At 50.2% G+C, this 24,505-nt stretch overlaps 10 protein-coding genes across 10 annotated transcripts; 7 read left to right on the top strand and 3 right to left on the bottom strand.

Annotated features, from left to right (window-relative positions):
* Positions 1–302: 302 nt before the first annotated feature.
* On the top strand, positions 303–1,482 carry FMAN_11383 (uncharacterized protein; the record flags this gene model as incomplete). The annotated part of the gene is made up of 3 exons (XM_041834189.1): positions 303–325; positions 418–950; positions 1,019–1,482. 3 exons carry the CDS (start codon positions 303–305, stop codon positions 1,480–1,482), a joined length of 1,020 nt encoding a protein of 339 aa, XP_041684477.1.
* Positions 1,483–1,675: 193 nt separating this feature from the next.
* On the bottom strand, positions 1,676–4,216 carry FMAN_11382 (uncharacterized protein; the record flags this gene model as incomplete). Its single annotated transcript, XM_041834188.1, has 1 exon — positions 1,676–4,216. One exon carries the CDS (start codon positions 4,214–4,216, stop codon positions 1,676–1,678), a length of 2,541 nt encoding a protein of 846 aa, XP_041684476.1.
* A 400-nt stretch (positions 4,217–4,616) lies between these two features.
* FMAN_11381 (uncharacterized protein) lies at positions 4,617–5,078 on the top strand (the record flags this gene model as incomplete). Its single annotated transcript, XM_041834187.1, has 4 exons — positions 4,617–4,621; positions 4,755–4,839; positions 4,895–4,955; positions 5,020–5,078. 4 exons carry the CDS (start codon positions 4,617–4,619, stop codon positions 5,076–5,078), a joined length of 210 nt encoding a protein of 69 aa, XP_041684475.1.
* Positions 5,079–5,401: 323 nt separating this feature from the next.
* Positions 5,402–6,222, bottom strand: FMAN_11380 (uncharacterized protein; the record flags this gene model as incomplete). The annotated part of the gene is made up of 3 exons (XM_041834185.1): positions 5,402–5,860; positions 5,913–6,127; positions 6,180–6,222. The coding sequence occupies 3 exons, from the start codon at positions 6,220–6,222 to the stop codon at positions 5,402–5,404; spliced, it is 717 nt and encodes a 238-aa protein (XP_041684474.1).
* A 677-nt stretch (positions 6,223–6,899) lies between these two features.
* FMAN_11379 (related to RTT103 Regulator of Ty1 Transposition) lies at positions 6,900–8,287 on the top strand (the record flags this gene model as incomplete). The annotated part of the gene is made up of 4 exons (XM_041834184.1): positions 6,900–6,997; positions 7,047–7,138; positions 7,187–7,387; positions 7,437–8,287. 4 exons carry the CDS (start codon positions 6,900–6,902, stop codon positions 8,285–8,287), a joined length of 1,242 nt encoding a protein of 413 aa, XP_041684473.1.
* Positions 8,288–9,070: 783 nt separating this feature from the next.
* On the top strand, positions 9,071–11,467 carry FMAN_11378 (putative multidrug resistance protein 2; the record flags this gene model as incomplete). The annotated part of the gene is made up of 1 exon (XM_041834183.1): positions 9,071–11,467. One exon carries the CDS (start codon positions 9,071–9,073, stop codon positions 11,465–11,467), a length of 2,397 nt encoding a protein of 798 aa, XP_041684472.1.
* Positions 11,468–12,341: 874 nt separating this feature from the next.
* Positions 12,342–13,297, top strand: FMAN_11377 (related to YJU3 Serine protease, localizes to lipid particles; the record flags this gene model as incomplete). Its single annotated transcript, XM_041834182.1, has 2 exons — positions 12,342–12,407; positions 12,464–13,297. 2 exons carry the CDS (start codon positions 12,342–12,344, stop codon positions 13,295–13,297), a joined length of 900 nt encoding a protein of 299 aa, XP_041684471.1.
* A 1,192-nt stretch (positions 13,298–14,489) lies between these two features.
* On the top strand, positions 14,490–15,854 carry FMAN_11376 (uncharacterized protein; the record flags this gene model as incomplete). Its single annotated transcript, XM_041834181.1, has 1 exon — positions 14,490–15,854. One exon carries the CDS (start codon positions 14,490–14,492, stop codon positions 15,852–15,854), a length of 1,365 nt encoding a protein of 454 aa, XP_041684470.1.
* A 2,379-nt stretch (positions 15,855–18,233) lies between these two features.
* On the top strand, positions 18,234–20,962 carry FMAN_11375 (uncharacterized protein; the record flags this gene model as incomplete). The annotated part of the gene is made up of 7 exons (XM_041834180.1): positions 18,234–18,272; positions 18,328–18,355; positions 18,408–18,514; positions 18,576–19,160; positions 19,213–19,655; positions 19,717–20,485; positions 20,561–20,962. The coding sequence occupies 7 exons, from the start codon at positions 18,234–18,236 to the stop codon at positions 20,960–20,962; spliced, it is 2,373 nt and encodes a 790-aa protein (XP_041684469.1).
* Positions 20,963–21,768: 806 nt separating this feature from the next.
* FMAN_11374 (uncharacterized protein) lies at positions 21,769–24,504 on the bottom strand (the record flags this gene model as incomplete). Its single annotated transcript, XM_041834179.1, has 4 exons — positions 21,769–23,456; positions 23,537–24,230; positions 24,278–24,382; positions 24,472–24,504. The coding sequence occupies 4 exons, from the start codon at positions 24,502–24,504 to the stop codon at positions 21,769–21,771; spliced, it is 2,520 nt and encodes an 839-aa protein (XP_041684468.1).
* Position 24,505: the final 1 nt, after the last annotated feature.

Genomic DNA, 24,505 nt, shown 5'->3' with positions numbered 1-24,505 from the left:
AAGTACCTACCTTAGTTACCTTAGGTACCTAAGGTAGTTAGTACTAGGTAGTTAAGTTAGAGGGGACACCTCTCCCCTGTCATTGTAGCCAACGGAATTGGTCCAGTGTCGTAATGCCTCCAGCCGAAGCCAGCTATCAGCCTCAACCCGCATCTCGACTCCATTTGCGATCTTCTCACTCATGACAGCAATACCTTCCTGACCTCTCGTCCTATGACGCTCACACTCGCGATTTAATATAGTCGAAGCACTCATTATATTGCCGCGCCTGACATAGCTTCAGTCCCTAATTTGCGTCCGCCATGTGGCGAGACCGCACGAACCTGTAAGACGCCCATTGTTACCTGTCATTGTCTATGGCTGTCAGCTTCACTTCCACATAGCGAGCCTATATGCTAATGCAATTTGCAATAAAAGATACATCTCCTACCGGCAGTCTTACGCGCATCACCCTACACAGCGAAGACCCTATGGACCGGGCGCCCTTGCTTCTGGTCCCCTTGCCGACGCCTATACCAGCAGCTATGCGAACGACGATCGTCGCGGCCTTCTGTCGGCCGGCGCGTTTGAAGACGATGGCGATGCCGTGATTGAGATGGATTTATTGCCCCCTCGATGGGCTGACATTTCGGATGAGATCACAGACTTGCTTGCCAAAATCGCGACAAAGGGCCAGAGCTTGGAGAAGCTACACCAAAAGCATGTGCTACCTGGTTTCAATGATGAAGACGCTAAAAGGGCCGAGGAAGCGCAAATAGAGAATCTTACACAAGAGATCACCAAGGGCTTTCATGACTGCCATCGCTGCATTCAAAGAATCGAACAAATGGTACGGGAATCACAGCACGCAGGTACCATCACAAAGGCAGAGGAGACCATGGCCAAGAACATTCAAATTTCGCTGGCTGCACGAGTTCAAGATGCAAGCGCTAGTTTCAGAAAGAAGCAGAGTGCTTATCTAAAAAGCTGGTAACCCCCCCGTTTCTTTCCGGTATCTTCTTCTAACTTGGACTCACAGAGCTTCGTGGCATGGGTGGCTTTGGCGGGTTGAGTCCTGGCGAGAGATCTAGTACACCACAGCCAGGTTCCTATCTCGACCCATCTCTTCAAGAATCTGACGCAGATCGATCTTTTTCACAATCGACACTCCAAGCAACCCAACAGCAGAGAGTGCTCCATTCTAATGATGCTGCGATTGCTCAACGTGAACGAGAGATTGAGGATATTGCCCAAGGCATTATCGAACTGTCTGACCTCTTTCGAGATCTCCAGAACATGGTTATCGACCAGGGCACAATGCTGGATCGTATCGACTACAATGTTGAGCGCATGAACACTGATGTCAAAGCCGCTGACAAGGAGCTAGTTGTAGCTTCTGGCTACCAGCGGAGGACGACCAAACGCAAGATCATTCTCCTCCTCATTCTTATAATCTTTGGTATGATCATTCTGTTGGTGATCAAACCCAAGAAACATGGGTAGAGGCGTTTTTCATGGCAGTTTCAGATACCCGCTGTCTCCCTTGGCATATCCCGGCGCGGGCATAGAGAGACAGCAATTATTAAAACACATGTACCAATACAATGTAAAGCAAGTAAAGTAATGGGACATGTCACTAATGTGTTTGGAGTCGCGGTTCTCTGTCCATTTTATTTTTTATTTTTATATATATTTATTATTCTATTTGGAATCGGCCTTTCTCTTTGGCCCTCAAGGCGCGTGGTTCAGAGGAAATGCGATCATCGTTATCATAACTTTTTTCGAAAAGCCTCGGATAGCTCTTCCATAACTTAGGCCTTTGCTTCTCGATCTCCAACGCCAATTGCGCCTCACTAGGGAGAATCTGAGAGCCCCAGGCCCATTCCACAAGTTGCTTCATGTTCGCTGGGGAGAGCTCTCTATCGTCTCTCGCCCTAGCCCTGGGCCTCATAGGCAATTGAGCTACTGCGAGACGATTTATTACTGTGCTTCGCACTATTTGGGGATCAACGTAGACACCCTTGTCTCTCAGAACAGCCAACATGCGAACACCACAAGCCAGGTCGAAGTCTGCGATTCCCACCGGTTTGACGTTTACGAGAGAAGGTGGAATTGGCTGTTGCGCCAAGGTCTGATCAAAGCCCCATCGAATGATGGAGCGTTGCAGACCGATATCGAAAATCTTCTGTATGGGGTGTTGTCTGTTCGTGAATGGCAGATCTGCTGGTATGCGAAATTGGTAGTTGGGATCGTTTCGATTCTTCGAACGTTTGTGATGTCTCTGTTTGGGATTTGTCTCGTTCTGGCGTGGGCCTATTTCGGCTCTCCAGAACTCCTCCTTAAAATGGCTCCTTTTCTTCTTCCCATCGGCGAAGGAATAGTATTCAGACCAAGTCTCTGACTCCCCCTCCAACTCTTCGGCTTTGGTATTAGGGCTGGGGGGCTGGTCCTGCCGATGCACGGGAATCAAACCCCCTGGTTCTGGCCTATAAAGTTCACATATCTCATAACTTAGGCCTTCTAGATCATTAAAACGTCCCAGACGTCCGAGGTTATGGAGCAATATTTGCCAGTATCGAACAGGAACGGCAACTCGAAGTCGTGCCACTCTCAACGAGAGGTGAATAGCTCGGTCAAGCGTGTGAGGCCTGTTGAGCTTTGGATGGTAACAAATATCTTCAAAGATGCGGTTTAGAAGTGCTTTCGAGTTTTCCCGCTCCATGGTTACATCCAGGCTTTCCATTTTATCAACAACACTCCTGACTTTCGCAAGACGCTTCATGGACAGAGCCATGCTCAGGTGCTTATTGAGATCCATGTAGATGATGTTGTCCTTGCTTGGTCCTGGAGTAGCTGCCACACCTTCAACCTCTTGAAGTAATCGCTCTAATCCCCAATCTTGCCGTTGAGCGGAAGATGCAAGTAGCATTGACCGCGTCTCTGGATTCCCAAACTCTTCTGGGTGTATATCGCAGTGTAGAAGGGTTCTGAGCAACTCGTCCTCACCTCGTTTGGCGAAGGAGATGATTGCATCGCAATAGGCTCCAGATCTTATTTTGATCCCCAGCTTTCGGAGTTGTGTCAGGCGATCAGCAACTCCGCGGGCGTCATCTTCTCTCAATGCAATGGATTGCAACGAATGATAGCTAATTGTGCGGAGGCCAATCTTATGCATCAGGTTGATCGCAAACTCTGGAGATGTCCAAGAGCTGGCGAACCATCGTGCTGTAAACCTGTCGCTAAAAAAGCTGTGCGTTTCCAGTTGGGTGTCCTTTTGTACAGAAGTACCAACGCCATCACCAAGGCAGGTGTCTCCATTAAGTACCGCCAGCTCTTCCTTCGTGAGCTGGATTGCGGAAAAGTAGCGGGAAAGGAAATCCAAGAAAGGTATGGACTTAGGCGACTTGGGATGGTCATTGAAAAGATTGAACCGTTTCCTCCAGACACGGGCGGCATGTGACTGGCCACTTTCAAAGAGAGCCGGCACAACATAGTCGTACAACTCACGGTATGGACTGAAAACGTATATCTTGGTCAAAGTACTCTGAAGCTTGGGAGTGAAGTCGATGGCACAACTTGCCAGCAGAGCACCGAAGCTATCCAACTCAGGACAGAACATGGGCATGAGTTTGAAATGCCAGCCCAATGCAGTTTCGTAATCAGCGTGTGCTAAATAGAAATGAACCACTTTCAGGTATAGTTCAGGCCAATTGAAGTCGTGAGTTTCTAGTAGTTGTGCTGCGACCTTGAAAAGCTCTTCCATCCGGTCAGAATTTGTCAACGCTGCCTCCAAGATGTTACCACGCAGAAACAGGGCTTCAGTCTTGGTTAAGAGATGCGATTGGTCTCTGTCCCGAAGCTCCAGAAGCGTTTGCCATGTTCCTTGGTCTCCACGATCCTGACGGCTCGTTAGAATGCGGCACTCCCAAAAGTATATGGCATCCAGATCGGACTTCTGGCCCGATGGAGTATCTTTTTGGCTTCGACGCAGGCGAATGCCCAGCGGGAAGGGTAATTCGGATTTTGGCGGCCTTTTTCCAGTCTCTTGTTGAATATTATGCTGTCTCGTCCCACCCCCAGCTTCTCGGCCAGAAATCAGCCTATCGTCTTTTTCGTATATTCTTGTAGATGCCGGTGCCAACTCTGTATTATACTGAGATCTTCGCTGTGTGAGTGTCCTGATGTATGGAGTACATGCGGATTGGCGCATTCGAAATCGTCTAGGGATTCGATGCATGGCTGGGTAAATAAACCAGCATTAGCTGGGCTCGTATCATCGCATCGGTTGTAGTCGAGAAGATAATAGTAAAATCATCGAGACTGTCTTAAGACTGAGACTTGAAGTTCTTCGATAAGTCCTTCATCATAGCTCCGAATCTTTTTTTTTTTTTTNGGGGGGGGGGGGGGTTGCGCATCATAAACTTGGAGCACTTTACAGTGACAGAGGTGCGCTGACACGTGCCCCCACCAACAGGAACGTCAAGATCTCTGCTGAGTCATACTCTTACCCGGCTCCCAATCAACTTATGGCCTCATTTCTTTACCCGAACTTCGACATCCTCCGTTCACCAACTCAACCACCCCCACACGAAATCAACCTTCGAAGCTTCCCAGAACTCTCATTAACCGACTTCAAAATGCCGTACGTACAATTGAGTCATGAACGATTCTCGCGATAGCCTTGACCACTTTCCCCGACGTCAATGGTTCATCCCGAGCTCCAGACACTGCAAGATATAACATCATACGAGAACCCGTCACTGACGCCCATCCAGTCTCGTCAACGCCAAGAACCCCGTTCCCCAGAACCAGCGATTCTACCAGAACGCTTACAAGAACCACACCCGTCTTTGGAAGATTGTACGACCAAATTGATGGTTTAGCCTGTCTTTTATCCAGCTGACCGACATGACAGGGCCCTCGCAGCCGCATCCTCATGACTCCCTACCTCATCCTCCTCTGGGGTACCCTCGGTGGTAAGTAAATCGCGGTTTTTGGTCGGACGGAGGTCAATTTGGGCTTGGATACTGACAGGTACAGCTTCCTTCTACGGTGCCGGTCGCAAGGTCCTTGGCTACAACTCTTACTTCGGAAACTAAGCAGTGGGATTCGCATGGTGGGTGACACAACTTGCTTGCTATGGAAGGCCAACGTGATTAGTAGATTGAGTCAATAGACGGAGATGAACCCAATGTGAGATCGTTACAGTCGTTCATATGCATTTTGGAGACCGATATCTCTTGTCAAACCGCGTCCGCTATTCACACGTCATTGCCATTAAACCAGGACTCCCAGAAATTTAGAATTACATGAAGAACTCAAGAAAGTTGCATGCCTCAAAAAGCAGCGTCTAGCGCGCACTGCAGCAGACCTGCGACTCTCCATCCACGGATAGTTGAGTCAAAATCCAACCAGGCTTGTTCTAATAGCCTGTAGCGCCAGGCGCCTTTTCGTCCTTTCGTAGGCTGACTAGCAACTCTCGGAATCGCTCCTTGCCAGATCCAGAGGCACCTCCCTTGGCGCCCTTACCGCTGACATCCACCAACTTGGCGATTCGGTCCCAGCTGGTGCCACCAGAGACGGTGTCCTCTCGGCTTGCCAAGAACTCTTCGGCTTCCTTTCGTGTTTGCGCGATGCCCTTCTCCTTCTTGTTGTTGTAGTTCTCGTAGAAGTCATCGATGTTCTGCTGTGCCTCCTTGATGGTCTCTTCTCGCTGCGCAGCGAATTGTTCAGCGCGCTTGGCAACCTGGTTGTCACGACGCTCCCGCCACTCCTTGACGACCTCGGGCTCTTCCTCTTCCTCGGCGAAAGCCTGATATCCGGAGTTGTAGCTCACGGAAGGTCCTCCTGTAATGGCGGTTCCACCGGAGACACCAGTACCCTGTTTGTTGAAGTCAGCTCCTCAATTCAAAGTGTCTAGGCAAACGACTCACAGCCTCAGGGTTAGTCAGGTCAGGGAACTGGGATTCGAAAGTGGACTGCTCGTTATTACCAGCGCCGCCGAGAAGGTCATCATCGTTACTAGCGAAGGCAGCAGCGTCATCGTTGGTCGCGAACTGGTCTGCATCATCTCCCAGAAGGGCCTTCTCGCGGGCGAGGAAATCATCGGTTGAGGGCTCAGCAGTAGGGTCCTTGATATCGGTTTGCGCTAGAAATACATCAGTGTTGGGTCCGCGCATTTCTTGTGTTGATGCACTTACCCCCGGAATCGAAGTCCTCGAGTGAAGGGAAACGGTCGGCCATTTTGGAAGCGCAGATAATTAAAGATCAATACTGAGTGTGTGGATATCGAAAGGTGCCTAAATTCTATCGGATGAAGACGGGGAAAATATGGAAAGGTCTCGTTCAGATGCGAGGATTATCAGTTTACGCTGTTAGAATGTATGGTCCTCCTATTTAGTTACTGCCAAGTAGTAGGCTATCCTAGCTGATGAGGTGGATTCTGCCGGGCGGTGAGAGACACATAACAGCATGAGCTTGATGGAGTGGGTCAAGTGCATGCACTAAGGCCATGTAGATATGCACTTAGAAGCTATTTCCACTTTATCGGATGTTTCTTCTGGTCAACCTAGCTCTTGGTCTATAAACTCTCCTTATTTTACCAAAGAAAACATTTCAGTCCATCACACATTCGAGTTACGTATCATTCTCGTTTTCGCAGCTTTATCTACAGGCGAACTGGATCGTACAAGGATCCGTGTTTGTGTTATTTGTGCGGAGACAAGTTAGCAGACTACGAACATTATTCCTGCAGGTAGCTGTAGTAGGCGTCGTTTCCACAGTGATACTACGGTAACAGCTACAAACCAGCTTCTAAATAATTGTCGCGACATCTGGTCCATAATCCTGCGCTTGCATTCGCTCTTGAAATTCGCTTTTCTTTGTTTGTTTCTCCTAACGAAGGCACCGTTGCTACCAAGATGGCTTACAACGATGACTCTGTGTTGGCGCGACTCTCGTCACTGAACGAAAGCCATGATAGCATCGCCACAGCTGCACAATGGATCATGTTCCATAGGTACGGTTTCTCCTTCATGCATCTCAAGAGATATGGTTGACAATTTCAGGCGCCATGCTGAGAGGACTGTACAGCTGTGGATGCAGCGCCTCAAAGACTCTTCCAGCACAAAACGATTAAGTTTGATTTATCTCGCCAACGGTATGTTTGTTTGTCAGCTGTGATGGGCTTTACTGATTACAGATTCAGAGGTGGCCCAGCAGTCTAAAATCCGACACAAGGATGACTTTATTATCGCCTTCGCGCCGGTGATTGCTGAGGCTGTTTCCGTCGCTTATAAGGGAGCACCCGCAGAGCTGCAGGCGAAATTGAAACGCGTTATAGACGTTTGGAGAGATCGCTCGATCTTTGAAGCGCCAATTCAATCCGCAATCGACGCCCGGATTGGAGGTGAGTACCTGCACAGGTTCAAACAGCTGGTGACTGACCTTTCATTCAGATCTCGACAAGTCCCGGGGTATGTCCAAGCCCGGATTTGGCAGCTCACCATTCGGTAGTACTAGCACTGCCGCTTCTGTTCCATCTGAATTTGCACCTCTGGTCACTGCTCACCAGAAAGTAAACAAATTGAGCATTCCTCTCAAGGCTACGATCACATCAGCAGACCAAGAGTATGAGAAGCAAACTGACCCATCTACACCTGTTCCCTCTGCTCCAGTTTATGCAGCTCGGTTGAATGGCCTCCTCAAAACGTTGGCCAACGCTGAGAGTGCAGTTGCTGAGTGTGTAAAAGCAAGAGAAGGCCTTGTTTCCGGTCTGGAATCACTCCTCAACGCTAACCGTGCTGCATTGGAGGACGAGAGGTCCGCTGCGGCTCAGCTGACATCCCGAAAGGCTGAAATCGAAGACAAGAAGCACCAAGTCGAGGTTGGCATCATGAGAGCACTGGGCCCGGCGGACAGCAATGGTTCTCCAGGACAAGGAGACTCTTCAGTTACGCCCCCAGAGCCAGACAGACCAGAGATTGAGGCATTGACTCCACCGGCATTTGAACCATTCGAAGCACCCACCCCTGAGGCATTGACTCCAGAGGGAGAGCCTGTTGCAGCTCCTTCTATGTCTCCTGTCCCTGTTCCTGCTGCTGCTACTACTACTTCTCAAGACAAAGAAGAAGAAGAAGAAGAAGAAGAAGAAGAAGAAGGAGTACCCTCGTATCAGTCATTGCCAATCTCAACCAATGGGTCGAATAAGCGCCGCCGTGTCGACACTGAAGAATTTCCTGATCTAGGTGGAGATGATGGTATCGATGCTGACGTTGCTGAAATGCTGAAGGGACAGCCTCAATCGTAACCGGGTCATATGTTATCAACAAGTTGGGGGGTTATTCGGCTTGTCAGTTTGGGGCTTGCTAATATGTTATGTTCTTGCAAACAGTTCAGTTCAGGTTGGACTAATAGATTGCCAGGAACGATCGGCACATACAATACTAGTCTAGTGTATTACTAAGTATAGTGAATTATTTCGTCTTGTTGAGTAGATAGTGAGGGAATTAGTAGAGCAATACTGGTCGCAGTCTCATGGTATTCAGAAGCGTCCAATCTGCTAAACATTATGCAACAGATGCTCGTCGGCCATATAAGAATTGCTATAACGAAACTAAATAACTGAAGTTCTTCTCTTTCGGCCTGCGTGATTATGCAACCTTTCTAGACGCAGTTAGAATTCGTCATGGCGCTCATGTTGGATCCGAGAGCATTCGGTTCAGTTCGGATCAATTGAGGCCGTATTCGCGTAGATCCGACCGAGGGGATGCTGCACACAGCAGAGCATGCACGCCATCTTAACGCGAGGGTCCCACCCAAATTTTTTGTGAGCAACGGATCCATTGACTCGCCTGGGCTGGGCTGGACTGGGCTGTCGCAACTCGGAAGCTGAGAAATGCCGCTACGACAATGACGGCATCACAACCTCGACAGCTTTGATTCCTTTTGTCAATGTCAACGTCTCTGTCAACTGCTTCACTACTGCTCCCTCACGGCTCGAGCCCCCTGCTTTTCCTCGAGCGATAATAGTGCCGCTCCTGAATATGCTACGCTGAGTGGGCGTCTGATCAATTCCTTCCCTACCGTCATCATGGTCTCGGGAGTAGCACGCCGTGTGCTGCTCCCACGCCTCGCCGAGCCCTCGCAAGTGTCTCTGGCTACATCGCGGTGTCAATTAGGAGCTTCGATGTACAAGTCTGAGGCTCTATCCCTCCAGTCGAGGCTTTTCCACGCTTCCAGCACCCGTCAAGCCGCTCTGCCTCCGTTCTCAATCGGTTCATTCCGGTCACCGGCAAATAATTCTCTACCTCGTAATCAGCTTTCCCTCGCGCACAGTCGACCCTCCCAGTTTGGTCACGTTTCGCACGCCTTGCGACAGTTCTCAACGGCACCTCGTCTATCCCAGGAAATACAGACCAAGGTCGAAGAAGGCGCCAAGAAACCTGTCGAACTTGAAGCCAATCGAGCTATCGCTCAAGATGAGCACAAGCAAGAGTTTACCAAGAGTGAAAAGGCTGCTCGGGCGGCGCAGGTCAATCTGGCTGCTAAGCTCTCCAAGGAGGGAAAGCAGGCTGGTAGGGCTGGTACGGATGAAATTGTGCGACTGATCAAGATTGCTCGCCCCGAAATCCGCTGGCTCGGTATCGCTTTTGTCTTTCTGGTAATCTCTTCTAGTGTCACCATGTTGATTCCCTTTTCTGTTGGCCGAATTTTGGATCTTGCTACCAAGGGCGAATCTGAGGATGTCCGTCTTTTTGGCTTGACGATGAACCAGTTCTTCTTTGGTTTGGGTACTGTCTTGACTATTGGAGCTATGGCCAACTTTGGTCGAGTCGTCCTTCTCCGAATTGTCGGCGAGCGTGTTGTCGCAAGACTTCGATCTCAGCTTTATCGGCGTACTTATGTCCAGGATGCTGAGTTTTTCGATGCAAACCGAGTGGGGGATCTTATTTCACGGCTCAGTTCCGATACAGTTATAGTTGGCAAGTCTGTGACGCAGAATCTCAGTGATGGTCTTCGCGCCCTCTTTAGTGGAGGTGCAGGTTTTGCTATCATGGTCTGGACAAGCCCCAAATTGACTGGTCTTTTGCTGCTTATGTTTCCTCCTATCGCAGTCGGAGCCTTCATCTACGGTCGCGCTATTCGAAATGTCAGCAGGTCGATTCAGAAGAACTTGGGTACTCTGACCAAGATCGCCGAGGAACGACTTGGTAACGTCAAGACCAGCCAAGCGTTTGTCGGTGAAGTGCAGGAAATAGGTCGCTACAACAATCAAATTCGGAAGATTTTTGCTCTTGGCAAGAAAGAGTCGCTTATTGCTGCCACCTTCTTTGCTTCGACCGGTTGGGCTGGTAACATGACCATTCTCGCGATGCTCGTCGTTGGAGGTGGCTTCGTACGCAGCGGGGCCATGTCACTTGGAGATCTCACCTCATTCATGATGTACACAGCTTTCGCAGGTTCAAGCTTGTTTGGTTTGTCAGGTTTCTACTCAGAGCTCATGAAAGGAGTTGGTGCCGCGAGCCGACTCTTCGAGCTCCAGGATCGCAAACCAGGAATTCCACAAACAGTCGGTGTTCGAGTCAAATCAGCACAGGGCCCCATCAAGTTCACAGATGTCAGCTTCGCTTATCCTACTCGACCTGCTGTCAAAATCTTTAACGGACTGGACTTCGAAATTCCTTCAGGCAGCAATGTCTGTGTCGTTGGCCCTTCAGGAGGTGGCAAATCAACAGTAGCATCTTTACTATTGAGATTCTACAATCCTACGTCGGGAACTATCACCATCAATGGCCAGGACATTTCTGGAATGAACGTCAAGTCTCTACGAAGGAGGATAGGTATGGTTTCTCAAGAACCTGTTCTCTTCTCTGGAACTATCGCCGAGAACATTGCCTATGGAAAGCCTCAGGCCAGCCGTTTCGATATCATTTCTGCTGCTCGACGAGCCAACTGCAACTTCATCAGCGATCTGCCTGACGGTTTAGAAACCCAGGTTGGTGCTCGAGGCTCTCAGCTCTCTGGGGGTCAAAAGCAGAGAATCGCCATCGCACGAGCTCTTCTTAAAGATCCTGATATCCTGATTCTCGACGAGGCTACATCGGCGCTAGATGCTGAGTCCGAGACTCTTGTCAATGAGGCTTTGGCTGGCCTCCTACGTGGCCGCAACACCACTATTTCTATCGCCCATCGTCTCTCTACTATCAAAAGATCAGACCAAATCATCGTTCTCAACAGCGAGGGTAAAGTCGCCGAGATTGGCAGCTACAAGCAGCTCGCCTCTGATAAGGATAGCGCATTTAGCAAACTCATGGAGTGGCAGATGAGCGGCGGTGAGGTTTCCAAGGATGGTGGCTCGACTGCTTCCCGGGCACATATAACAGAGGCCGAGGAGCTCGAGGATGACCTAGAAAGGGACGATGAGGAGGAGAATCTGGAGCACGAAGAAGAGAGCAGGGACGCAAAGAATGAGGAGAAGCGTTCTTGAATTCGGTCGGATGGCATAGAGCAGGCAAACTTCCCCAGAAGATGTAATACGGTCAGGGGGAGTAAGGCGAAAGATTAGACGAATCGTGTACACTATATATCCCGATATCTATGTCTGAGTCTCTATGACAGGCAATTGTCCTATCAGCAGCTACAAAGAGAACTCCACTCGACATGTATCTTTTTTCATTGGCGTCGGTCTGGTCTGGTTATTTAATCCCCAAAAATGGAAAATACGGGTGGGTAGGGGTAGGGGCACAGCCGTATAAAGAAAAGAATCTCGTTTTTTTTATCAACTTTGTGGCGTACAAGAATAAGAGGTCCATCTCTATTCTAGCCGATGTGTACTGCCTCGGGTCAACTCCATACCTTAGGCATATACCAATCATTACACTCGGGTATTTAAATCCAAAATTCATGTGCACTTTTCAAAACAAGAACCTGTCTGAACTCGTGCAGACTGATGGATGCATCGTAGAACTGTTGCGAATTCGAGTCACTAAACCGAAATCAGCGCGAAAAGAAATACAGGCATTTCCACAATCGAGCAGCTATAGAAGTCAAAACGAAGCCAGATTGTCCTTGTCGCGCCAACCAAACCTCGTTGAGGTTAGGGAATAGAGACCAATAAGACCAACTACACGTTAATAAGCTCTCGCTCGGTAACGGGTTTGTCACATGTGACCCAGTCTGGCTCAACCTAAAAGCATGACCATCTCAGCAAGGTCCCGGCTGATCTCTTAAATAAATCTTGTTAGTATAAAAAAAAAACATTTTGACATCTGAGTCGAAACCTGCAACGACCAAGTTCCTTGTTGCTCACTAATATCCTGCCTGCCCTTGGAGTCGTTAAGCATCCGTCTCTCTTAAGCGCAATGTCGACCGAGACCGAGGGAACTTTCGAGCTGGCAGATGCCAGCTTGCATACCAAGACCTGGACTGTGAGTATCAGAGGTGATCAGCCTTAATAAGTAAGCAGAGGCTGATGCGTCAACAGCCCGAAGGTCCCATCAAAGCAAATTTGGTGCATGTCCATGGCTTCAGCGATCATGTCGATTGGTACAATGACGTATATCGAATCGTAGCCTCGCATGGCATACAAGTATTCGGCTTCGATCAAAGAGGTTGGGGCCGAAGCGTGAAGCAGCCCTCCGACAAGGGGAATACAGGCCCAACATCACGCGTCATTGCAGATATCGCCACTTTCATTGAGAGCAAATTGCCTTCGGATGTCCCGGTCTTTGTTCTGGGCCACTCTATGGGCGGCGGCGAGGTCATCACACTTGCTGCTGACCCTCAATATGCCAAACTCGTGAGCCAAGTGCGCGGCTGGCTGCTCGAGGCACCATTCATCGGATTCGCCCCCGAGGAAGTCCCAAGTTCGCTCAAGGTCTTTGCAGGGCGACTAGCCGGTAAAATCCTTCCCAAGTTTCAGCTCAAACACGTACTCGATGTTGCCAACTTGACGCGAAGGCCAGAGGTAGCCAAGGGTTTCAAAGAAGATCCTCTGTGCCACGACACAGGGACACTTGAAGGGTTGGCCTCGCTCCTAGATCGCACAGGAGCTCTTCAGTCAGGTTCCGTGAGGCTGGGTAAAGAGGTCAGGTCGCTTTGGCTTGGCCATGGCGACCATGATAAAGCGTGCAGCTATCAAGCGGCCATAGATTTCGCACAGAAACAAGATATTGAGGACAAGACCATCAAGACGTACGTGGGAGGTTATCATGCGCTACATGTCGACCTGTGCCAGGAGGAATATGCCAAAGATATCACTGACTGGATCTCGGAGAGGAGCAGCCAAGACCAGAAACCGATCGAGGCCAAGCTATAGAGTAGCTATAGAGGATCTGTGGATGTGCGAACATCACTGGTTTCAAGCTCTGTTGTTTTCGAGATGGCCAGTATCACTCGATATTGCGCAACTGTTTCCAGCTTTTCCAGATAGCGAGACCACGGAGTATGTTAGTATTATAAGTCATGCTATGCTTTAGCTGGCTGCACATCATCACCCGACCACTTGTCTCTTGACAGGGTAAATGCGGCTATAGCTCGCAACCCAAAGCCAATAGATTGACTTTATTGATCAATAACTTCGGCTTCTGCAGTCTTGGCATCAATTCCTCAATGGAGATGCATCTGTCGGCGGGTCAAGGCGGACCCTTGTTCCGTATCCCAGCTCCGTAGACGCCCGAGAAACAGATGCTCTTAGAGGTTAGAAGCCACGGAACCCCGAAGCCAGCTCCGGCCGTTTCCTAGGCGTTTCGGGGCCGTATCTGAACTATAATTCAACGTCTCCCGCACTCGATTTCAACGTCTGCCTTCAACCGTCTTGTGTGGAACGATCCCCACGGCCTCGAAACCTCGCACATTGAATGACCCGGAAACGATGCTCCGTTGGGCTATTTCGGCTCGCGCGGGGAACTCGACTCACACTAACTCCAGTTGGCCTTCTGATAGCCCAGGGCGCTGACCATTGTAGCCAACAGACTCATGTGCTGTAGAGAGTGGAATGGATACACTCCCGTCCCCTAAGGTACCTATCAGCGTCCTTGAAATGGCAATCCACCAACAGAGGAAGGACAATCAAAGACGTTTCCTCTATGTTCCTACTCTTTTGGTGTGAGTCCACGTGGGAAGATGACTGGTTCAACAGTTGACTCCCACCGCAACTTATCAATCCTTTCACTATGCTTATATTACATATCCATACTGATATCATTAACTCAAATTATTCATTCACTGATGCAAGACTGGACGAGTGACTTGACCCTTTCTTGATCTTCCTGGCGATCACTCGATCTCATGTGTAGCTGACTCTTTGCTATTGATGTGACTCTGGAGATCACCGCCGCCTGAGGTTTCTTTCTTGCTCTCCCATCTGCATTGATTGCTTACCCATCAGGACAGCTGTCTTGCATTATCACAGGCATCGATATTGCTTACTCGATTCCCTGATATAATTAACCAAGAGACTGGTCACCCGAGCTGTCGCACTCTATCCCTTTCTTCATTAGTTGTGCATCATGACACCTGATAACAACAACCACGTCGTCCATCATCCACAGGCTGTTCACCCACGCTCTCTCGACCGTGCCCGCAGCAGTTCACGACATTCGACCACCCGCAATGGCTCGAGTACAGCTTTCGAGCCTGCGATGGCTGACGAGAATGAGACTATCGCTAGGAACGTATCTCATATGACTGATGTCGAGAGTCAGCTCACCGCCACTGGTCGTCGACAGACCAGCTGCCTTGATCATGATCCATATGGCCTCTCACGCGGGTACAAGACCGAGTCTGATCTGGAACAGATCAAGGCCAACACTTCACGGAAGCGCGATAGCCTCCCTGGCCGTAGATCTGTTCCCAGCAAGATGAGCCCCAAGGCAAAGGCTCGCAAGCTGCAGGGCTTCTACAAGAACCAAAATGCTGCCATTGATCGCATGCTCAAGTCTGTTGAGGAACATCGTGACGAAGCCCGCGACCAGCATGGCGAAGACCAACTCAAGTTTCGCATTGCTGTCTGGGGCTCTTTCGCGGCCAACGTTGCCTTGTCAGGAGTTCAGCTCTACGCTGCCATCTCTTCAAAATCTCTTTCTCTTTTTACCACCATGGCCGACTCCGTATTCGACCCTCTTAGTAACCTCACCCTCATTTTGTCGGCTCGAGCCATTCGCCATGTCGATTCTAGGCGTTTTCCTGCTGGTAAAGCTCGTCTCGAGACTGTAGGCAACATTGTCTTCTGCTTTCTCATGATCGCTGTCTCACTCATTATCATTGCTTTTGCTTGCCAAGAACTATCTAGGGGAGTCCAAGAGAAGGCATTCAAAATTGCTGCTGTTATGTCTGTCTGCTGTGCTTTCGCCACCAAGTTCGTACTCTTTCTCTACTGCTGGGCACTCAAGGACAAGTACAGCCAGATCAACATTCTATGGCAGGACCACCGCAACGATCTTTTTATCAATGGCTTTGGTATCTTGACTTCATGTGGTGGCGCGAAACTGAAATGGTGGATTGACCCTATGGGCGCTATCATTCTGTCTGTCCTCATCTCATGCATCTGGCTACACACCGCCTTTGGAGAATTCCTGCTCATCGTCGGAGTTACTGCATCTGTCGAAACGCAGCAGCTCATCACGTATGTATGTGTTACACATGATGACGCAGTTGTTGGCATCGATACCGTACGCGTGTATCACTCGGGTCCTCGCCTGATCGCCGAAGTGGACATTGTCATGGATCCGGCACAAACACTTCAAGAAAGCCATGATATAGCAGAGGCGCTGCAGATCAAGCTGGAGGATCTGCCAGACATTGAGCGAGCATACGTCCACATTGATTACGAGACGACACACAAACCAGAACATGCATTTAAGAAGGATATGTAGGTCTAACTACGGAATGTGTTTCCAGAGGAGTTCTGGGCCACGAAAGGCATCCTGAGTGGCTGGGGAGGAGTTTGGAGTTTATGCAGTGAGACAACTGAGTTAAATGCCGTACTTGGGAACACGATTAAGGGACATTTGTTCGTAGGGGGCTGAAGGCGTGATGACGAGACCCAACGGGAAGCAGGGAGCGATGGTGCAAATCATATCTTAGTTGGTTCTTGGGGTAGAAGCAAAAGCCTCATAATGCAACAGTGGCTCACGTGGACTATGCAGGCGAGAGCGTGTGATGCATATAATTCAAGCTGATAGCACGATTAAACTAGGTCGAGGCGAGCTAATGCAGATGCCGGCATTTCAGAGGCGCTAAGATCTGGGAACACACAAGGGGCATTTTTTTCTCTAGTAATTTCTATATGTCAAATTTTGAGATATGAAGTGAAGTGAGACAAACTGGCATGAACGGTTTCTACTCGTCTCGCGTGTCTTTGTCCCGACCTTACAGATTGTCTCGGTGCGCCCTGTCCGAGTGGCACACAGACTGATCTGCAAGACAAGGTACTAAGGGAGTAAGTCGCAGGAATCTACGTCACTTGTACAACTTTTTTCTTCGAGACTGGCATCTGGCACGGGCTGGGGAGATTTGAATGTCTTTATAATAGCTCAAGGGACGGGAAAGGGGTCCTGCGGCACGGACAGAGCGGGATTTCTCGCGCAGATAAACAATTCTTATGTTGAGCCTTTTAATATCTCAAGAGGACCAGCCTGGAATGGTTGAGATTACCTAGATGCACGTATCTCAACGGTAAGTCGCATACTCGCAGCAACTTACAAGGGGCAATATGTCCAGTTCGGGCTGTATGCAGAAGCCCGTTCCGAGTTCATCCCTGGAATTTTGATGATACGAGAATTGGAGATGTTGAAAAGCAGTAAGGAAACCTTGAGGTGTTATGCTTTGTGGATATCATCAGCTAAAAATGACCTGGCCAAGAAGTGATGAGGTCGAACCTACAGTCAGATACCTATATGAGAGCTAAGCTAACCTACTAGGTAGCTCACAGCAATCCAATTCCATCATGCTGCAGCCGTTGAAATTAGTGGCGATTCACTAGAGCCGCCACCAGCGGAAACCCGCCCCGAAATACGGAGATGCAATGTCCTGAGGTGGACGTCAGGCTGGGCAGGGAAACACCAAAACGGTCCCAGGTTCTGTGCAACTAATTGGAGGCTGTGAAACCTCAATTTCTTCTGTACGAACGTGGGGGGGGGGCAGTGAGTCTGACAGTAATTGGATTACTTTTTATCTGGTGTTCGTGCTGGAGTTGCCCTTGAACGGCAGAAAATAGAGTGAGTGTCTGGCCTCGGCGCTTCTAGAACTGCAAAGTTCCTCAGGGTCACTGTGGCTTGAAGTAGAGTTTAGTACCTGAAGGGTCAGACCCCGAGGACTCACTTTAGGTGTAACTTGAACGAAAAGAATGAGATTTTTGTTGTTCAGGTTACTTGCTGTTCATGAACTGAGGTGCACCATGCATGGTAAACGACCGGCCATCTCGGGTCAACCTACAGAGTAAAGGTCAAGAATATCACTAGTAACTTTACAGGGAGCTGTTTTGACATTCATCCGTGCCCTGTCCGTTGATATGTAGGTACTAGGTAGTAGGTAGGTAGTGATAGGTAGTGCCTCACAGGTGATGGATGTTTATGTGGGTACCTTAGTCCAAAAGCTAGGTAAGGTAGGTAGGCGACCTGACCGACCCACAGGAGCTAAGGTACGGATACTTTCCATGGATTAGGTAGCAGGGCAGGTTCCCCCTCCAAAATCGTCCGGGGGCCATCATCGGATCATCACATCAATTGGATCCATTGGATCTACGGATACCTCGAGTACCTCCCCAAATGGTGCTGTTGCTGCCATCCTCACATCACGCCTGACTTTTACTTCGCTCGCCTCTCCTCTCCTCTTCTGCCTCTCCCCTTCTCTCCTCCTGCTTCTCCTCCCCCTCCAACTCTATCCTAAACCTTTGGCTTCAGACAAAAGAGGGATACAGGTTACTGCAGACTTTTGTATTGTTTCAGAACCTAGTGTACACTAAGGATACATACACTGCAGTACCTTACCTTGCGTATTCTGTCTGCACTAACGCACCGCATCCTTGCTAGATCCAAACGAGCTCTCTCTTCCTTTTTCCTTTTTGCAGACTTGGACTTGGACCCCTCGCCTCGACTCGACGAACGCGCCTCTCTAGATCGATCTCAATATTACGACTTCTCTAGAACCTTCATCCATGGGTTGCTGACCGACATTCTCACTTTGCTGTAGCTGACTTGGACGATCTGCGCCGAGGCTCGTCTAGAGCTGGTCAACTCCTGTCCTACATCGCCATGGCTGCTCAAGGTGCTGGAGAGCATGTTTATGCTACGGTTCGTCCTCTGCGTGTCTGATCTTGCCGGCATTGCCTTTCTAACTTCCTGATAGCTTCTTCTGAGCGATTCCTATCTTCCTGGTTCGTCAATTGACTCTGTCGCTCTCTGTGACCTCGACTAATTCTTCTTTAGGCGCACTCGTTCTCGCTCACTCTCTTCGCGATGCAGGAGCCAGTCGCAAGCTAGCAGTATTGGTCACACTCGATACCGTGTCCGCTGACTCCATTACGCAGCTCAAGGTAAGCCCTCCCGAGTGTCTGCCCGTCCTCGAACCACCCAATGCTGACACAATTGCCCCAGAGGGTCTACGACTACATCTTCCCTGTGCCGCGCATTCGTAATGACCATCCGGCCAATCTGTACCTAATGAACCGTGGCGATCTGCATTCAGCGTTTACCAAGATCAATCTATGGAAACTCACACAGTTTTCCAAGGTTGTCTACATCGACGCTGATGTGGTAGCATATCGAGCTCCTGACGAGCTTTTCAACACGCCCCATCCATTCGCAGCTGCCCCCGACATCGGCTGGCCAGATCTTTTCAACACTGGCGTCATGGTTCTGGAACCCAATATGGGCGACTACTACGCTATGATTGCCATGGCTGAGAGGGGAATTTCGTTTGATGGCGCCGACCAAGGCCTCATCAACATGCATTTTGGTCAACGGTATCATCGATTGAGCTTCACTTACAACGTCACACCATCTGCACACTACCAATACGTCCCGGCGTATCGACACTTCCAATCAAGTATTAATATGGTGCATTTCATTGGATCCAACAAGCCATGGTTCGCTGGTCGAGATGCCCCTTCTGGCAACAACCCCTTCAGTGAGATGATAGGATGGTGGTGGGCAGTCTACGATAGGCATTACCGACATCAAGTAAGCTCAATATTCCTGCAGGCAGTGTTGTGTGTCTGACTCGTTTTCGTAGGAATCTTCTTCTGGCAATGCTTCTTCAACTACTCCATATGTCCAATATTTCACGAAGGGAGAATGGCACCCTCAGCTGGTCCACGCGCAGTCTTCTACCAATGAACACCACCGCTCCGTTTCAGCTGAGGGAACGCATCATTCAGCTCCAGATCACGGACGCCATGCATCTTGGGAGGATCAAGGCTCAGGACACCATCAATCAGAAGAATCTGGGCCACATGAAGGATCGCACCATGGTGGCGGATATCATGATGGGTCAGATTCTGGTTCGGCTCATCATGATCACCATCCTGCACCTCCTAGTGGTCGGCCGGTCTCAACTCCTGGGCATCACCATGAACAGCATCACGGACAACACGCTTCTGAACATCAGCACCATCACCACGAAGAACCGAAGAACGAGCCACCCCCGATTACAATGCATGATTGGGATGCTCAGAGGTAGGCATATCATCGTTGTAAATGCTGTGCTTGATTGAACATGGGACACTGACTTTGCCAGACATCCTCCTCCTGCTGATTCGAAACCCGAGGCTATGAACTTCCCTTCCACTCATTACGAAATGTCACGCGATACAGCCCCTTTTATCCCGCCTGAACGATACCCAAGTCCCCCAAAGAACATGTGGTATGAAGTACCAAAAGAGAAGCCAGCCCCACGATCAAAGCCAGCTCCAGAGATCTTTCCGTGGGAACGCAACCGACCTCGCCCAACCAGATCATTCCTTGGGGAACCAGAACTACCCGTGCCTGAACCAGAGCCTACACCTGCAGAGTCCGGCTCAGACCCTAGCACTGTGTCTACAACACAGCTTTCGGTGACAACTGAAGGCCTTACAGAGTCTTCTGAGGTGACAGCATCAGGATCTGGGGCGAAGAACGAGTCGAATGCATCTACTCCTATAGTGCAGATTACCCCATCAGACCCTTGGACGTCATACACACGCACAAACGCCTGGGATGAGGTGCCTGAGATCGAGCGGTACGTTGATCGCCTGCATGGTGGTCATCGACGTGGTAAGAGTTCGACCTCTACGATAGGGCGTGTGAAGAGCCCATCAACTGGCGCATGGAGGGACGATCGCAGCACCTTTAAGAACCGCGGCCTGAAACTCACCGATTTCCCGAGCGCTACAGAACGCCCCAGCTTGCCGGTCACACCGGCCCCAATTCATCGGCACTCGTTCTGGGCGGGAGACGACGGGGAACTTGAGGACGAAGCAGCAAAGAAACTTCCTGAGGCTGAAGGCGTGCCTACGCAGTCTGACTGGGTATGTGTGCATGGGAGACGTTGGAGACCGACAGACTGCCTGTGCGAGGTGACTGACTTGGTGCTACATCACCAGGATCCGCTAGCACAGCTCCAGAAGCTTGCTAAGCAGCAATCGGATGCGTTGTTAAAGAAGCTCGGTGGCGAGGGAGACGAGGGTCGAGAAGGAGGGGTGAGTCGAGAGATTCCAACACGTTCATTACCCTTTGGTTCGGGTGATGCCAAGTCACCTACTTATGTCGCGCAGTCTGCTGCAGGCGTGCTCAGCCCACAGCCGGTAAAAGGCGAAAGGTCGGCAGGCATCTTGCGTGACATGAGCAGTGGCCGTCTCGAACCTGAATCAACTTCACAATCGACTACGATTCCCGAGCCGAGCTATACCGGGCCTGGCGCTGCCTGGGAGAAGGATGAAGATATACCGCAATATGAGACACCCTTGCCACCTAAGGAGGAGGAGCTAGATGCTCTTAACGCATAGCAGGTAATCTGGGCACCAGCTAAGTCCATTGAACAAGGGAAAGTTACCGAAGGTTTTATCGTCTCGCACTACGACAAATGAGGATGGGGAAGAATTAAGAAGGAATGATTAATGCGTTACCGTTTCATGGCTATGAGCGGACATGGTAATAGATACAGGTACGACGAGGGGCACTTGGGTATGTGCGGCACGGACGTGGGTCAGCTTTTCCTTGTTTGTCATTGTTATTTTGGCTCCCTTGTGCCATCTCGTCAATAAGCTTGGAAGATTCCTTGTCAACGGCAGAGGACGAGGGAGGAGGAGGATGTATTTTTGTTGAAATATGGACACTGTGGCAGCGCCTTTACGGTGTCGTTCAAGAGTAGGACTTACCTCTGAATCGTCTTTGGATTCTAACATATGCTCTTTGGTCTCTTTCATTCTTGCATTTCTCATTACGTTTTTATTTTTCGCGCTTTTGATTCACCAATGCTCTTCGCCGATTCATCAGCGTGCCTTGACTGGTCGCACTCATCATGGAAAGGTGTTTTCCGGTCTTCTCATACTTGTATAATTGCAGATTGCTTTGGGTAGCTTGCATACCCAAGTTTCAGATGTACAATACTGTCTTCAACAAACATATATTTCGGGGTGAGGCTTCCCTGTCATGCATGCCATTGAGGCGAACAAATAGTACATAACTCCTGTGAACTCCATGCCGCTAGCAGTTGGGAAATTTAAATGCAGTCTTGGTCTTCACTAGACCAACAGAGATGGGTGCAAAGAATGATACGTGCATAGAATGCCTATTGGTACCCAAGGCACAACTAGTCCTTAACATTTTCCTCATCCTCGGCATCCTCGACAGTTACGGCTCTCGCCTTTCCCTTCTCCTTTGAGTCGATTTCAGACGCCTCGTCTTCATCACTATGGGATGGTGGAGTACCTTGTGGGGTATGTTCAGCTGTTAGACTCGTCTGAGACGTAGCCTCAACAGGGCCAGTTTGGTTTGAGCTTCCTTCGGCCTGAGGCTCATTCTGCGTTGCAGAGTCGGCATGGTCCAGGCGAGATCCGTTGCCAAACAGTTGGGCCGAACCCCCCCAATTGGGCATGCGAGGGCTAGGCGCAACGACCTGGGGTGGTTCAACCGCGCGAGTGAACTGTGGTGTAAGTTGAGGGGGGCGCTGTTCAGTTGGAGTCGAAGAGGGGTTCTCAGCCGGTTGAGCTTCCTGGTTACGACTACCGATTGGCGAGGGTTGTCTTACAGTAGACGTTGTCTGAGGTACATTAATATTATCTGCAACAGTTGCCTGAGGGCCAACCTGCGGCGAAGGTTGCGTCGAGGCTTGGCCGCCATCAAGGCGCTGTAGAGGAAGCAGAGACCAACCAGGAGGGATGACGACGCCTTCTGGGAGCTCAGCACTGCCAGCGGGGATAGGTACGGCGTTAAGGGGAGCACCATGGCGAGCCATAAGGGGGCTAGGCTGTCGCGGAGGTATGCCTGGGAATTGGGGGAAACCTGCAGGCATGGACATATGGGGCGTCATAGAGAATTGCTGGGGAATTAGAGGTTGGGGAAGAGGTACCGCAGTAGGAGGTATGGCCTGTGTCTGTGTATTTGGGTGTTGTTCTGAATGTTGCTGTCTCTGTCTGAGACGGTATAGCTCTGCCTGGAGAAGATGGATGGTTTGTAATTCTTGATGCGCAAGCTGCAACGACTGCATCTCACGCTGGATCAGCTGGTCTGCTTGACTGATCAAGGTTCCAACATTCTGCAAGTTATCTCCAGTATTTAGAGGAGCCGCAGGAGCAGTCTGGCCAGCAACTACAGGGGTGCCAGCGCCCGGTGTTGGGGGTGCCAGCCCCTGGGGGTTGGGAGCAGCTGGTGGCACGCCAAATTGTTGCGCAAGTTCTCTGACTTGTTGTCCGTTGGCGCCGAATCCCACTCGAAGAGGGCCAATGTTGAAGAAACGCGGACCAGCGGGCCGTTGTCCAGGTTGTGCTCCTCCGTTCTGCTGCCCCTGAACAGGAGCATCTCCGGGGTTTGCTGCTGGTTGGTTCGCCGGACGCCTGCCTCCAAGCTCAATTCGAAGACCAGCAGCCCGGTTCTGACCTGCACGAGGAGCTGTCTCACCAAGAGTAACAGGGCTTCGACAAGTAGGGCAAACCTGCTGTCGCTCGAGCCAGCTCTTGAGGCAGCCGAGATGCAAGATGTGTCCGCAAGGTAACTTCTTGGGTCGAATTCTATCCATCGCACCTGGGTTGCTCTCTGGATCCCACGGTCGCATCTCCTCACGGCAGATAATACAGGTGTCCTCTCGTTCGAGCTCTTCCTGGGTTGCATCGGGATAACGATTCATCTCTTGAATGGCTTTTCGATATCGCAATAAGGCACCCAGACGCTTGATGAAATCCCGGGCTGTCATAAAGAGATCCCTCATAATATGAATGGGCAGTCCATAGAAAGCCAGAAGCATGAAGAAGAACACGATGTAGATACCAAGTTTGACCAAGTCTGTCAATGTCAGTAGTGCCCCTCCAAGCCTTTTTCTTTCTTTCTTTCTTTCTATCTTTTTTTTTTTGCTTTCGACATACCTGTGATAAGGTCCAGCCAGAGTACAAACTCTCCCTTTGCAGACCAACCTGGTACTTCAATATCCATTTCATCGATATCGTCCTCGTTGGGCAGTGGCTCATCCGAAACTTCCTCGCCAGCGGCAGCCGCTATTTCACGTCGTCGGATGATGGCCTCACGTTCTTGCCTGACCTCTTGTCTCCTTTCAGCCAGTCGCTTACGTTTCTGCGCTTCCTGGATATTTTGCTCCGTCAGCGACAGCGCATACCGGGCTGCAGTCCGCCATGAACTGGTTGCCAAGACTGCAAACTCGAAAAGAAACATGACCATCATGTTGGGTCGTGCTTGTTGAATAACAGTATTGATCGTGTATCGGAGGATGTAGATGTCGTAGATGAAGCTTAGCGTGAGCGACACACTGAGTCGCAAATGGAACAAGCGAGGGTTCGCAGGCGGTTGCTGCTCGAGGACCTCAACTCTCCCATCACCAATCCATCCCCACACCTTGCCTGTCACCAGAGCTGCAAACATAACCAGAAACCAGGCTCCTATCTCTTCGCGGAATATGGTCATTGCTAGACATGTCTCTGTGATCGCAAACCAAGCACGTTCGGTTAGTTGCTCGACTTCGACGGCGCGGAGAGGGCCAAAGAACATCCGCGTCAGACCGTAGACGAAGCTGCTATAGACAAGGAAGGAAAAGTTGACCAAGACCTGGACATTGTGAGTTCAGGGTGCGTGGATCGCGCGGGATAACGTACCAGCAAACAAAAGTTGCTCTGAGCGAGATATACCATTGCCGAGTAAAAGTTGGCCCTCTGATAGAAGGCCGAGAGGACAACACCGCCCGCGAGGGCCGTCGAGGCCTGTGAAGCAAAAAGTCAGCATTGGTCCAGAGTGATCAGCTATAGCTCCATATAGCTTCCCCAAGCTCTCCCACCACAGCAATACTTACCCCAGCATACCAGCCAAGTCGCATCTTGGGCATG

The sequence above is a fragment of the Fusarium mangiferae genome (genome assembly GCF_900044065.1).
Source record: "Fusarium mangiferae strain MRC7560 genome assembly, contig: FMAN_scaffold008, whole genome shotgun sequence".
NCBI lineage: Eukaryota > Fungi > Ascomycota > Sordariomycetes > Hypocreales > Nectriaceae > Fusarium > Fusarium mangiferae.
The sequence above is the reverse complement of the archived record's forward strand: the minus strand, read 5'-3'. Positions and strand labels throughout refer to the sequence as shown.